Below are 16,045 nucleotides of genomic sequence, written 5' to 3' on the forward strand. Positions count from 1 at the left end.
AACTCTATTCTTCATATTCATTAATGTGATTTAAGTTTAATCTGTCCAAAGGAAAAGGACATATTAATTTGATGCTTACATTTCAACTCAATCTCAAGGAGGTTATGAGTTAGAAACACACATGTGTGGAGACAAGGATAATATCATGTGGCTGTTTTTATTTTCCCTGCCAGGGTGGTGTCCAGTGATAATGAACAGGAAGGATATCGTATACTTTAAACAAACAGGCTCAGAATATGAGGCATGTGTTGAAGTCATACAACGGTAGCTTCAGAGTTTGTTCTTCACAGCAGCTCTCATGGGTAGAGCACTAACAATGTTTTTCTTTTTATATAAAGGGCAACCAGATCCTCAGTGGCCTCTCCATTGAAGAATATAAGACCACATTGAAAATTATCAAGCAAGCAATTTTAGCCACTGACCTAGCACTGTACATTAAGTAAGTTTTGAGAAGTGACACCCTCCGAAGTAGGTCCTGAAGATGCTCTCATGTCCACACTGGGAAGTCTTGATAGAAGCCAGTGTCCTAACACAGATGTTACCAGACTGGCAGTTTGTGAAAACAAGCGGTCAGAGGAGCCTGCTCCTTTGCCCTGGCATTGCTATGTGCCACGCTCTTGTATTGCGGTGTCTCTTAAATTGCCCCGAGGCATCATGGTGGGTTCCAAAGGCTCCTATCTTCCTCTTCCCCCATTTGCCAATCTCTGCCCATTCATGATTCTTTCATATGGCCACCAAGCCGAAGGGAAGGGGGCAGGCAGAGAACACTGAAAGTAATCCGTGTTTCTTGTTGACTTTTGTGGAGGAATGTTACTGTAGAACTGTGAATGTTAGTGCAGAAATTAGACAACTACAACACACACACACACACACACACACACACACACACACACACTGTCTACAAATGTAATTGCTGTCTGCTTCATTAAAATTTGGATCAGTTTAAGGGGAAGTAGGACAGAAGAAAATAGAGTAAAGTTTAGGTTGTTCAAAAGTAATTTTGGAGTACGGATCATCAAATTACAAAGAACTTGAAAAGCATCACAGTCTGCATAGGCTTCCCATGTTCATGCTGTGTGAGCTTCTCCTCTATGTGGAACTTCCTAAGCTAATCATACAGAGCCCCTTTTATCATGGACGTTTATCTTTTGTTGCTGGGTACAAAGGAGGTCTTTCCAAGACACTCATGACTCTTATGTCCGTGGACTGACGGGAAATAGTATCTAAACCTAGCTCCTTGCCTCCAAAGCATGTCTTCACAGCCCTTCTTTTAATCTGCAGCAAGATGTGGCTGAATTAGAGACCTTAGACCCACTTACCCCTGTGTGCTTAGGAGATCTTATTGCTGTCACATTTCAACTCACACTGTTCTATGTTTTTTTATCAAAAAAAAATCTTTGAGTTGAAATTGCCATTATTTTTGATCTGGAGTTACAAACAACGTGACTTTTTTTTTTTTTTAAAGAAAGTTTCCATTGTAAGTAAGCCAGGATCGTGAAGGCAGGATACTGAGTGTGGATGAAGCTTTGATGCTGGGTTCTGAGATGGAAACAATAGAGATTTTCCTCTAGTATGTATTCCTTGAGTCTTGTAGATCTAGGGGAAAAGAGCCAAATATTCACCACAATCACCGTGTTTTTCTAATTTTTTTTTTAAGGAGAAGAGGAGAATTTTTTGAACTTATAAGAAAAAATCAATTCAGTTTTGAAGATCCTCTTCAAAAGGAGTTGTTTCTGTAAGTTGGCTTTCCTGTCCACGAAAGCTTTGCTGCCCCTTTATTCTCTGAGCAGTCTTAATTGGGATGGTTCATTAAGTGTAATGTAGTTTATTATGTGTAATGACTTTTGAGGTTGCCGACTGCTCCCAAGTGGAGTGTGGAGCTGAAGGTGGTTTTTGTCAGGGAAGGAGATGGACAGCTGCCTGCTGAAGGGACACTGAAGGCTGCAGGAGGGAAGTGGAGCCTTCGTGGCTCAAGGATTACTGTTTGCTTCATTCCTCCCATCCTTTGGAATAGAAACAGAAAAATTAACATCCTGTAGGCTGTGAGAACAAGATGGTGGCTGTGAATGTCACTTCTCCTTGGCCACAGTACAGTCGTGCCTTCCAGCAGACCCGTCAATAAGACTGTGTTTCAACCCCAGTACCTCCATTCCTTCCTTCTTCTAGCTGTGGATGATACCTCTTCTGCTGCTTGCCTCTCTCTTTGCCATGGGAATAACTATGTCAGTAAACAGAACCAGGAAGGCGCCGTAGTCCCTGCACTTGGAAAGATGAAGGAAAATAGATTATCACAAGTTCAATGCCACCCAGGGATATAAACTTTGTGGCCCTGTCTTAAACAATAAAAACAAAAACAAAGCCAATGACTAATGGTCCTGCAGAATTGCAGATAGTGTTGATACAGTGCTGATGTCGACATTCTTTTAAATAAACTGAGTTTCCTTAGTCTGCAAAACAAATATGAAAATTAAAAAGAAACAACATATAAACACCTGGCTGCCTAATCTATACAGTCACGCTTTCCTTAACATCAACTTATCTTTCAGGATAGCGCCTTAGACATGAGTGGTGCTGCTCCTGTGACTAGTATGCACTCTATAATAACAAAGAGAGAAATACCACAAAGCTCCACATTTGAGCCAGTTTTCTCTTCTACAGAGAAGTTTGTATTCAAGGTCCTGTGGTCTGTCACCTTTGGCAGGCATGGTTGAAAATCTGTCATGACAGTGGGTTCCAAACGTGATTAAAAATACCTCCAGTGTGCTCATTCCTATGGGCGAGCTGGTATTGGAGAGAACATGACATTAGCCTTGAGTGGGTAGAGAGCCTGCACTTTAGCTGGAGTATCTCTAGAATAACAAGTGATACTTCACCTCAGTTGTTTGTTTTGAAGGAATAGTCTTTTTGCCTATGTAAAGGGACCTTTAGACATTTGCTTATGACTCGGGGAAAGACTGTGTTGAAGTCAGACATTAGGCTTAGGGACGTATCTCAGCAGCTCGAAGGCTTTTATAATGTCTACAAAGCTGAGTTCACTCCCTAACAGCACATTAAACAGGCACAGCGGGCACACCTGTAAACCCAGAACTTTGGTGACGGATCGGAAACTGAAGGTCATCTTGGCTACATAGAAAATTCGAGGTCCTCTTAAATATACCCTTCCTATTCCCCCAAAGGTAATTTTTACAGCTGCATTGTTTTATGCCGAGGCACATTGTTAGAGCCTAGGGACTGGGTAGTTCCTACTGCCATAACCAGAGAAAGGCTAACAGCATAACAGAAAAAGACTCTCCAGCATATGGTGCTCTGTTGTGCAAAAGTTATCACATAGAAAGCCCTGCAGGTGCTGAGTGAATTAAGGTGACCCACTATAATCCAGGATGTCCTCATTAAGATGTGCGATGTTATCCTTCTGGTTAATCAGTATGATTTCATCTCACTATCTATGTGGAAAAACCATGCATAGCAGACAAGCTTTTATCCCAAAGACAAACTTGAGCAACTCCCAGGGAAGTCAAAACAGGGAGGTTGTATCACAGTCACAACAGTCAGGTTCCCAAATAAATACTGTTTGTTCTTTGGTCTTCCAATTTTGGATGTTCTGTTGTTAAGCGGGTTTTAATTTAACTTTTTTTTTTAATCATTAACAACTTACCAAGGATAAATATTCACAAGACTTGCGGGTTTCTGTCTCCCTTAACAGAGCAATGCTGATGACTGCCTGTGATCTCTCTGCGATTACTAAGCCCTGGCCTATTCAACAACGGGTATGTTGCTCAGTGAGAATCAAAGCAGAACTAAAAAGTCAAAATCAGAGAAAAAAATCTCTTTGCTTAAAGGTATCTTTGGAAGTAAATAGACTTTAATTCCTTTGTGAATAATATGGAGGCACATACCTCATCACGTGTTTTAATGATTACATGGCTCTGCTTCATACAAAGTACATACATGTTCATTGCTACCACCTCTGCCACTTCAGCCACTGGTGGTGTTCATCACAAGTAGCAGCATTGAACATCCTTAGTATTCTTAATTTTCCGTGCTTCTAAAAACAGGAGCAGGTGGGAAACTCTGCCAAGTTCAGCAGCCAGCTTGGAATAGATCCTGACCCACGCACCCCCCTCCATCAAATCATAGCTTAAAGTCAGGAATGGGGATCCTCCCAAGTTCTTGGATTGTTTCAGATTATTTTAACCATGCTGAGGTTTTTTTGTTTTGTTTTGTTTCCATATGGAGTTTTTTCAATTTCTGTAAAGAATAGTGCAGGAATTTTGATGGCGAATGTGTTGAATCTATTGACTTCTTTTGGTAGGTGGCCATTCCCCTGATATTAATCCTCCCAATCCATGAGCATAGGAAATCTCTTCTGTCTGCTGGTATCAACTTCCATTTTTTAATTTAATGTCTTAGGGTTTTTATTATATACATATTTCACTTATTTCTTTCTTAGTATGTTTGCTGTTTATATAAAGGGAAACTACTGATTCGGTGTGTTAGTTTTGTATACTGATACTTGCCGAACGTATTTATCAATTATAGGAGTTTTCTGTTAGAAACTCTGTTAGGGTTTTCTATGTATGGAATTACATCACCTGCAGATAAAAATTCTTTAGCTTCTTTCTTATTTATATTCTCTTCTTGTCTTCCTTCTGTCTTATTGCATTAAGACTTCAGGCACTATATTTTAGATAGAGAGAGTGGACATCCTTGTCTTATTCCTAATTTTAGAGGAAATGCTTTGAGTTCCTCTCCATTTAGGATGATATATATTTGTTGTCAGTTGGCTTTATTGCATTGTTTTATGTTCCTCATATCCCAAGCTTCTTCAGGACATTTTCACAAAGGTATATTATGCTTTGTTGAAGGCCTTTGTGCAACTAAGGTGTTCATGTGATTTCTATACTTGAGTCTACTTATGTGGTGGGTTACGCTTATTAATTTATGTATGCCAAATAATCCCTGCATCATTTGGATGAAGCTAGGTTGTTCATTGTGGAAAGTCTTTTTATGTGTTTTTTAAATTGGGTTTGCAAGTTTTTATTGATAATTTTTTCATCTATGATTTGTTGCTATGGTCGAGTGTTTGTTGGTATTGGAATCAAGGTAATATTGGCTTTATTTAAAAAATGGAAATAATTCTTCAGTTTCTGTTTCTCAGAATAATTTGAAAGGTGTTGCTGTTAGTTCTTCTTTGAGTATTTGGTAGAATTTTTTTCTAAATCCATATGCTTCTGGTCATTTATTCAGTTGGAAGATTTATTTTAATTACTACTTTTATCTATTGAATATTATAAGCCTATTTAAGTTGTTTACTTCTCAATTAAGTGTCGTTAGGTCATATATGTCTAGAAATTCATACAGTTCTTTTAGGTTTTACAATGGGTAGAAGACAGATTTTTTTTTTAAAGAATAGGATTAGGATTCTCTGAATTTCCTCGGTGTTTGTTGTCTCCCTTTTCATTTTTAATTTTTTTCTACTTTAAAATTAGAGTTATTTTATATGTCTGAGTAATTTGTTGGTTTGTATGAACCATGTGTATTCCAGGTGCCATGGAATCAGAAGAGGGTCTTGGGTCTTTTGGAAGTGGCATCATGTGGGATCCACATGGGTTCTTTGCAAGAACAGCTGGCACTCTTAACTTCTCTGGTGTAGCTTTATTCTCTAACGGCAGGCATTTGATCCTCTCTGGTTTGCGGCTAATTTGGCTAAAGGTTTATCTTGTGTTAACTGTTTGTTTGCTTTCAGAACCAACTATTTCACTGATTATTTATATTCTATTTTGATTTTTTTATTTCATTAATTTCATTCTTGGGATTGATCATTCCTTCTCACTGTTTTTGTTTTTTTGTTTTTGTTTTTGTTTTTTTTTTTTTTTTTGGTGCCATTTATTTGTTTTTTTTCTAAAGCTTTTAGGTGTAAAATTAAGTTGTTGATATGAAATTTCTCCAGTGTTTTTGTTTGTTTGTTTTTCTATGTAGGCATTTAATGCTATAAACTTACTTGGTTCTGCACTTGTGGCTTCCCACAGACTTCAGAATATTGTGTTTCCATCTCATTCTATTGTAGGATGTTTTCAGTTTCCTTTGATTTCTCCTTAACCTTATTGTCACTCAGTGGTGTGTTTTTGGTCTCCATGAGTTTGTATACTATTTGCCATTTCCGTTGTTGATATCTAACTTTATTATTTTATGACCAAACATGATGAAGGATGCCATTTAACTTTTCACATATTTTTAAAGACTCAGAGTGTCCTAATATGTGGCAAGCTTTGGAGAAAGTTCCATGGGATGCTATGAAGGAAGTGTACACTTTGGTGTTTGAGACTAACGTTCTGATCATGTCTGGATTGATTTATGTCTGTCTTAGTTAGGGTTTTACTGCTGCAAACAGACACTGTGATCAAGGCACCACTTATGAAGATAACACTTAATTGGGACTGGCCTACAGGTTCAAAGGTTCAGTCTACTATCATCCATTTGATAGTGTTTAATTTTATCTTCAGATTTAAATATTGGCAGTTAAGAGCACTTTCATAGGATGGTTTTCATGTCCCAGAATTTACATCAGGCAATTGTCTCTAACTTTAGCTCCAGGAATTTACACCCATAATACACACAATATACACATAAATAAAAAATAAAACAAGTAAATAATCTTTAAAATAAAAAGCAGTAATTTCATTAATTAATTTGATTAACTTTGGGGTCATGAACTCCAGGCCTTGTACATGTTAGGCAAGTACTCTTTCCCAAGTCCTTGAAGCAGCAATTTCTCAAATCTATAGATGGATCTACTTTTAAAACAAAATCATGATAAAAGACTTCTTACAATTAAAACTTTATTATAAAACATTTTAAAATAAAAACATGACACAGAAAAATTAGCCAAACTCAAAATTTATATGTAGTGGCTAATCTTGGTTGTCAATTTGACGGTACCTGGAGTCAACTAAATCCTAAGAAGCTGGGCACACCTTTAAAGGAGTCTCTTCTGATCATTTGAGGTTGGAAGATGTTCAGAAAGCATACTGTAAGTCTAAGCTATACCTTCTGGTGGCTGACCAAAGAAAAGGATATGGAAGGAAAAAGCTTTTGCTTTTCTGCCTACATGCCCTTTACTCTGGCTGGCAAGGTCATCTCTCCTACTGCTGAGACTTCCCTTCATTGGCATTGCAACTTACTTCTTCATTCTTCCAACACAGACCAAATATCAGCTGAAGCGCCCAGGTTTTGTAGGCTGAACAAATACTAGATTCTTGGTAAGCAGCAACTGTTAGACTATTCACACCATGGCCTGTCTATAAGCCACTCTAATAAATATTATTTAAATATAATGTATATATCATAATTTATAATTTCCATCAACTCCATTCCTACAAGAAAACCTGACTAGTACAGATTGCGATACCAGAAATGGTCCTCCAGAAAATAAAGTATAGGGATAAATTTTTAAATTTTTCTGGAGCAGACTTTCCAACTTGCTGGCACCTATAGTTACTGGAACCCCTGAGAGCTTGGAAAGCAGTAAAGATCCACGGTATGAACTATTTGAGGAATGTGCTGAGATAAATATATTTCCTTATTCTGATTAGCCTATCGAGGAAGAACTAGGAATTTACTGACTCCATGCATAAAATGTTTGACAACTTGTGGAAAAATAGGGAGAACAGCAGTGCCGTCCGATTGCTTCTAGCACCTCTCGATTTATTAACAAGAGAAAAAAATGGAGCTTCCTGATAAAATTAACCATCTTCTAGCATCTCAGTGACAATGGAAAACAACAAATTCCACGATGTAATGCCAGTGTGCATAAACAATGTAAAGGTTCTAAGTGTGCCCTGGAAGAGAGCCTTCTCTCTAGCAGCCATAGAGCTCAAGTTTTGGGAAATCAAACCAAATTCCTCGTTTTAAGAATGGCTGAAATACAGTGAGAATTCAAGTTCTAACTTCAGAAGGTGTCATCAGTTAAGGAAGGTCACTGATTGATAAGGAACTGGATCCTAGAGCTCAGGACAGCAATGTATAGGAAGACCCTACTGAGGCGAGGACTTTGAGCTCTCAGATTCTGAAGGGTTTGTCTCACCAGAGGAAGCAGTCTCCCCACCTGTAGCAGAGGATGCATCCTTACCCCGACCTCCTGCAAAAATATTGCCCTTTCTGCCATTGCCCAAGAGAATTAATCCCAGCAGTGATTTTCTATAGGAGATGCCAGGCAAGATAATATTGCTGTCTCTCAGGGCCTACCAATAGTTGCCTCTAGACCTATAGAGCCTATAGGCTCCTATAGGAGAGATAGTGTATTCCATGAGGAGGTATGCTATATCACAGAAGAGCTTAACTGAGTTTGCTAATTCATTTAAGTAGAAGTCTGGAGAATACATGTGGGAATGGATGTTAAGGGTGTGGGATAATGGTGGAAGAAACTAGATCAGCTTGAGTTTATTGATACAGATCCACAGAGTGTTGGCTCAAGGTTTTTAGTATGAAAGCTCACACAGTTTTGGGTTGTTAGTTTTTTTTTTTTTTTTGAAGGTGTCAGAGACTGGAGAGATGGTTCAGCGGTTAAGAGCACTGACTGCTCTTCCAGAGGTCCTGAGTTCTCTGTCTCTTCCAAAAAATAACACCAGTGATCCACTCTATTGATGACATTATGCTGACTGGGCAGAGAGCAAGAGGAAACAACCATTTTAGATTTGTTGCTACCACATGTGCACATTAGAGAACAGGAAAGGAATCCCATCAAAATCCAAGGACCTTCTTCTTCAGTGAAAGTTCTAGGAGTCCAGTAGTGTGAGGCATAATGAGATATTCCTTCTAAGGTGAAGGATAAGTTGTTGTACCTGGCCCCTCCCACCACTAAGGAATAAACACAACATTTAGTAGGCCTATTTAGATTCTCTGGGCAGCACATTTCTCACTTGGGTGTATATGACTGTGGCCCAAATACTAAGTGACAAGGAAAGCTTCTAGCTTTGTGTGGAGCCTAGAACAGGAGACGGCTCTTCAAAAGGTCCAGGCTGCTGTATAGGCTGCTTTATCGCTTGGATCACATGATCTGTAGACCTGATGGCACTTCAAGTGTCAGTAGCAGATAGTGATACTTTTGGGAGCCTTTAGCAGGTGAATAGATAAATCACAGAGGAAAGTTCTCTTTCAATTTGTGCAGAAGCTACTGCTGGATTGTAGCCTCTAACTGACTCAGTCTGGAGCAGCTATGGCTTCATCAAGACTGGTTGAACTAGGGAGCAAGAAGGTGAGTACAGGCGTCCTTGTTACACTGAGAGTAAGGAAGTTACCAGAAAGCAATAGAGTTGTGTCCAGAGAACAGAGACCCAGCCCAAGAAGTTTGCCCTGGTCAAATGGAAGAAGTTTATCCCCCAGAAAAACTAAAATATATAAATATGTTTAAATCCAGGAATTCAAATAATGAAGCTATTAATAAAAATGAAACCTGCCGAGTCTGGCATAGCCATGTAAGGGACAATATGACGTAGTTTCCTGCCCCTCGAACAGAGGTAGCAGAGCATGGGCCTCCATGAGTGCTAATGGTTACAGTGGGTATAAGGCTTGTTTGTATAATAATAATGATGATGATTATGATAAATAATTTTACAATGTATAATACATTTTTCATATTCGTCCTTCAAGGAATGTCTTCTCTCTCAAGGCTGATGTCTCCATGATAATCAGAGACAGCATGAATCCAGGAGTTAAGAGTGTGTCTATGTCTTTAGCAAAAATGGTAAACACTGGAACTTTCAGGACAACCCTTAAGGCTTCGGGAAAGAACTCTAAAAACATGAGTTCGAAAGTATATTTTTTTTCAACTATGTAGTATGTAAGGATGCAATATGAATTGCATAAGGAGCTTCACAGATCTAAAGGAACAGAGGCAGCAACACCATGAGCCAGCTTGTCAGAAAGATATGGACAGGTAGATAGATACAAATGCAGGCAGATTTCTGAGTTCAAGGTCAGTTTGGGACAGAGTGAATTTAGGTCCAGTTGGTAATTCCAGGACAGGGTCCCACCCAGCTATCCTATTATTTGCTTGTGCTTGCTTCTCTTCCTAAGAATCAGGGGCCTGGGATCCTGGGATGCTGATTCATGAGATAATCAAAAGGCAACTTGGGGTAAAGACTGAATTGATATGTTAAATGAAGACTGGGCTTTTGATTTGCAAGAGATGAGCTATCCAGAGAGTTTTTAGAAGAGCAAGAGAAAGCCAGAGCAGAACACAGAGAACAGTCTGGAAAGATGTTTTGAGCAAAGCATAGGCCAGCAGCTTGGACCCACACTTGATTTTGAATCATTTATGTTTTCAGCTCTCAAATGCCCCTTCTTTCAGAACCCCTCTCCAAACCAAAACTATCCTTGGCTACCTTCCATTGTCCCCTTTGGTAAATGCCTGAGAACCAAGTATGTTTTTAATGGATATACTGGAGGAAACCTGTTTTCTTAAATATGAATTACACTGAAGCACAACCAAATAATTGATTTGGGAAACTTTCTAGGGTACTTAAACTAATAAATAAACCTAAGAAGTGTTGGCTTTGACTGCTACCCTTGTGAAAATTCCCTAAAAATGGACTTTGGAAAACACCAGTAATTAGTACCAGTATCACAAAAAGAGGGGCAGATGCCATATAATTAGCTTCTACTAGAAGTCTGCAGCATCGTGCCTAAGGAGATGGGCTGAGAAGAAAGTGAGATGTCAATCTAGCTGAGCCTCCAGAAATCTTTAAGTGGCATCATAAGAATGTGGTCTACTAGACCTGAGAAACTATAAGATAAACAAACCAGAATATTCATCAGCAACAGAAATTGCAAGAAAAAAATCAAAGGAGAAATTACAAGAAACTTAAAGACCTGTCAATTAGTTTCAATACAGTATATGGTGGTATCTTTCATACATCTTTTATAAACAAGTGTTTAAGACATGAGTTTGCTGTGACATTTGTCTCCTAGGACTGCCAGAAGCTACATCCATAAAGTCTCATTAGCCTGAGTACCCAAATGTTAGCTGAACAAGGATGATGCCAATAAATAAGATAACATATTGGGGCAAAACTCAGAAGGCCTCAACCCTTCGAAAAGTCTACAGACAACTAAAGAATGGTGGGGCAGGAGAAACTATCTTCACACACACACACACACACACACACACACACACACACACACACACACACACACCACGTTATAACAATTAATGAAAAAAAAAAGGCCGTGAATTTGTGTACAAAGGATATAGAGAGATGTTTAGAAGGAGGAAACAGAAAATGCTATAATTATATTTATAACCTCAAAATTTAAAAAAAATTTCAAAAGTGGGGAGGAGGGGTACATCTGGGAGGAGTTAGGAAAGGAGTGGAGGGTGGATATGATCAAAACACATTATATGAAATTCTTAAGGAATTTTGTGAGGTTTTTTTTTTTTTTTTTAATTAAAGAAATGGTTGCTCATTAAGTAGTTTGCTGGTTATTCATACAGGTGGGGAGAGTCTTGCCATTGGCTGACAAAACGGAAATGAGATGCTTTCTGCTTAGTTACAGAGGATCACGTGATTGTGATTGTGGTTAAAGCAAATGCAACATTGTTTCTGTTTCTCGTTACTGTTTTATCCTAATGCTACTATAGTGGTGGAAACATGGGGTTTGCCAAATTTCCTTTTCTTCATTCAGTCTCTGTTTGGAACAATCATATGCTTTACCCCCTAACACTCAGTCCTCTGTGTGTTTTAGATTGCAGAACTCGTGGCAGCCGAATTCTTTGATCAAGGAGACAGAGAGAGAAAAGAACTTAACATGGAGCCGGCTGTAAGTCCACTGCTTTGTTGGTAGGAACTCTTCACTACATTTTAAAATTAGATGCTTGCTTCAAAGACAGGTTCTTACCATGTACATCAGTCTGCTCTCTGTCATGTCTTTGGCCTCAGAATCTTGGTGCTGGTGTGACAAGTAGCTAAAGTGTATACCACTTCTTAACCCTGCTGTCACCTTTCTTCAGGTTTACTACTTAACACTTTCTCTCTTTTTAGAAGAATTATTCATGCTGATTGCAAAAGCAAGCTAGGAAGACAAACATTGTTTACATATCATGCCCGAATTTTCTTGTGGTTCGTTTTCTCGAATATAATAAGGCTCTTTTATTCTAAAATGATCTTAGGTGTGTATATGGAGACCATAATTACATGAAATAAATGCAGCCACAACTTAATTCACTTTCTTTGCTGTAATATTTGCTATGTTCATTGTTACAAACAACACGGCAATAAACAGCTGCATTGCACTCCTTTACTATTCTGTGAAGATAAATTTCCATAAAGGAAAACAGTGACTTTAAGAGTGTTTGCATAGCAACCTTTTAATATAAACATATGCATCTTAAATGGGAGAGAAGGATTCTTCTCAAATCATTTATGTTTTAGTCACTTCCTTTTTTTTGTAGGGTTGGGAATAAATACATATACATACAGACATACATGTCTGTATGTATTTACGTATGTTTGCACCCCTTAAGCTAACCACCCATTCATCTTTTACAGCCAACCTTTTCTGTGTACTCTGAGTAAATGTAGACCTGTTTGTGTGTATTTTCAGGATCTAATGAACAGGGAGAAGAAAAATAAAATCCCAAGTATGCAAGTTGGGTTCATAGATGCCATCTGCCTACAGCTGTATGAGGTATTTACAGAGAACATACTAGAAATACTAGACTGCTAAAGTTAGATTATGTTATGAATTGAATTTAAAGTGCATCGAAGAGATTACATTAGATGCATATTTTTGCTTGTGAGTCAAAAAACATAATTATCACTGGTATTGTTTCTTTTTGCTGATGAATGTGATGTCTATTCAGAAAAAGGGATACATTTCACATTCCCTATTTTACAAAGGCATTGACTCCCTCCATGTATAAATATCTCCAGAGTGCCTAGAGTGTGCTGGATGCTGACATATCAATTTAGGGGATGCTAAGAGGCACGTGCTGGTGTTGTCCTCAGTGAGATATTTTCTGCATATTCTGTGTTAGCATAATCTTGCTAAAATTTAATTTTAGCTTAAGTACAAAAAAATAGTCACCAGACTTTTTTTTTCACTGTCACATTGAGGCTTAGATATGATGAGGACATTTTTCTGAGGACTTTTTAGAAGGAGGAGGTTACAGAAATACAGGCTTCCATTTCACCCTCCTATTCCTTTTGGCAGTTTTGCTTCTTGGCTTTGTGTAGCTTTTCTTCTTCCAGCAAAAAGATCCTTCTAACATTCAATGTTTAGATTTTTATTACCCCAGTAGAGAAAGGAGATGGCATCTCTGTTTCTAAAAATTCAAATAGATTTGTTTTATTTATTTGAGAAACCATTGTGGAGTTATCATAAAAGGCTAAGACCAGACAAACCCTACAACTTTCCAATTCAGATACTGCAGATTCAGTACTTGGATGTGTAAAGTTCATCTTCCATGAAGAGAATTATTTGCCCCAAATGTGTAGGTAATGCAAACCCTAATTAGGAATCCAGTTTTGTTTGTTTGTTTCCTTATTTTAGAGTTTAGTGTTCTGTTGCCATGAAGACACACCATGACCAAGGCAATTCTTATATAGGAAAACATTTAATTGGGGCTGGTTTTCAGAAGTTTAGTCCTTTATCATCATGGCCAGAAGCCAATGAGCACAGAATTTGAATAGCCAAGAAGTAGTTGAGAGCTACATCTTTATCCACAGGCGGGGGGGGGGAAGGGGGGAGAAAAGAGAGAAAGGAGAGAGAGAAGAGAGAGAGGAGAGAGAGAAAGAGAATGGGGATAGAAGAAAGAAAAAAGAGAAAGAGGAGAGAGAGAAGAGAGAGAGAGGAGAGAGAAAGAGAATGGGGATAGAAGAAAGAAAAAAGAGAAAGAGGAGAGAGAGGAGAGAGAGGAGAGAGAGAAAGAGAATGGGGGTAGAAGAAAGAAAATAGAGAAAGAGGAGAGAGAATGAAAGAGGAGAGAGAAGAGAGAAAGGAGAGAAAGAGTAGGGGGGAAGAGGAGGGAGGGGAAAGGAGGGAGAGAGAGATGCTGCTTTCCTGGGCTTTTGAAACCTCAAAACCCATTCACAGTGACACATTTACTCCAACAATGCCACACCTCCTAATCCTTCTCAAACAGTGCCACCCACTAGTAACTAAGCATTCAAATATATGAGCCTATGGAAATCAGTCTTATTCAAACCATCAAAGGCACTGAAAGGTATGCTGCTACCTGCTGATGAGGATGAAGGGGAAGGTAGGACAGAAGACAACAAAGGAAAAAGGCCACCCCATGCCTACCTCTGTAGCTCTGTCTCCCCACTGACTGTAGGGTCAATTTGGCTAGTTTCCACCTTCGTGTAGACGTTCTTTCTCCGGAGCGGGTAGGAGCAGTATTTTAGATTCCCTCAACCCTCCTTTATATGACAGACACCCTCTCTGTTTGTTGAGAATAAAGAGCTTTTCTCAGGTGATGAGCCCTATGGCTCTTGACTTTACTATTCCTGAAATCAGAAAGAATAGTATTGTCAGAAGAGCTGTTCTAGATTCCACTCCATGGTACAGTTTGTATACACACTCTTTATGCCGGTGGGAACTCTATATGATCGTCAATAGAGTTTTACTTTTATCATGAAAGTAGCATGTTTTCACTGCACATCAAACAGGGCGTCCTGGGAAGCAAACTGGCAGATAAAATCTCTCAGGATCTTACTATTCAGAGATAGCTACTGATGTTGGTGTGTGTGCTGTAAGATGTCTTCATGTCATTTAATTTAAAAAGAAATTGATTTTTGAAATCCATAATATAACACACATAGTTCTGTGACAGATGTATGCCTGAGACATTTGTAATGACTATAAAATCCTTATGAAATATTACTAAGCCTTGTTTGGGGGCATTTGTCGTGTCTCTATTACAAAGAAAGCTATGGCAAATGTTCTTGTAGTTAAATGGCACTGTGCTTGGTATATAATAATAACCTTTATGAAAATCTTGGATTAAAAGAGTACATTGTATAAAGTCACTTTGTGAGAAAGTTAAGAGACTGCTTCCCACAGCACGCTCAGGAAGCGCCAGCTTGCAGAGAGAGTAAATCTACATCAACGAGCCCCTACAGCTCAGTGTTTTCGAACTTTTAAGGCTCATTTTTATTCTTAATTACTTGTATGTCTTCGTGCAGGTATGTGCAGAGGGGGTACAGGTGTTCCTAGAGGCCAGAGGCAATGGACCCTACCGAACACTAGGCAGTTATGAGGCACCAAACCTGAGTTCTGGGAACCAAACTCAGGTCCTATACAAGAGCAGTATGTGTTCTTAGCTGCCAAGCCATCCATCAGTCCCCGCCCCCACCACTCGCCATCAAGCTCCCTCGGTGTTGTCATGAAATGCCTGTACTCACTTTGTCCCTAAGTATGCCTCCTTAGCCGTGTAGCCCAAGGGGAACGAACCCCTGGCAAATACTCTGTGTGTGTTTCTAGGACTTAGGAGAACGCCAGCTTTGGCACTGCTCAGGCAATGAATGCGGTCCGGGTGGCAAGCCCGTGGCAGAGGCTTCTCTAGTTGTTTTCTTTCTTTTTCTCAGGCCCTGACCCATGTATCAGAAGACTGTTTGCCCTTGCTGGACGGCTGCAGGAAGAACAGACAGAAATGGCAGGCCCTCGCAGACCAGCATGAGAAGATGCTCATTAATGGGGAGGGCAGCCAGGCCAAGCGGGACTGACAGTCTCCCCTCCTCCCGCCCCCACACTTTCGTGAGCGAACAGCCATCGGCCTGGTTTCGCCATACACTATGCAGATTTGCGTGCACTTTGCCACTGTTGTATTTTATTTTTGCACAACTTTTGAGATGATGAAGTGTTTCAGAGATTGCATACTTTTGTTTTATGCCACTGAAGTGGAGCGATCAGCCACGCCCACTCTAACACTTTGATAAGAACGGTCTGAACGGCATTCCTACACTCCGCTTGGTCAGGCTTGGGGGTTATAAATAACTGGCCTTAGTGTTTCTGAGTCACGAGTCTTTCAAACACGTTAGGAATCGTT

General features: G+C 39.3%; 1 protein-coding gene across 2 annotated transcripts in view; it reads left to right on the forward strand.

The window, feature by feature from the left end:
- Positions 1-15,808, forward strand: part of PDE5A (phosphodiesterase 5A) — a gene marked incomplete at its 5' end in the record, with an annotated part of 121,547 nt that extends 105,739 nt beyond the window's left edge. For both annotated transcript variants that reach the window (XM_080916311.1, XM_080916312.1), the window contains 6 exons: positions 339-439; positions 1,658-1,735; positions 3,704-3,767; positions 11,743-11,817; positions 12,601-12,684; positions 15,585-15,808. In XM_080916311.1, coding sequence (XP_080772437.1) covers positions 339-439; positions 1,658-1,735; positions 3,704-3,767; positions 11,743-11,817; positions 12,601-12,684; positions 15,585-15,722 — 540 coding nt within the window. In that variant the 3' untranslated portion in view covers positions 15,723-15,808. The remainder of the gene's footprint in view (positions 1-338; positions 440-1,657; positions 1,736-3,703; positions 3,768-11,742; positions 11,818-12,600; positions 12,685-15,584) is intronic.
- Between the last annotated feature and the right edge of the window lie 237 nt (positions 15,809-16,045).

Source organism: Micromys minutus (genome assembly GCF_963924665.1).
Source record: "Micromys minutus genome assembly, chromosome: 4".
NCBI lineage: Eukaryota > Metazoa > Chordata > Mammalia > Rodentia > Muridae > Micromys > Micromys minutus.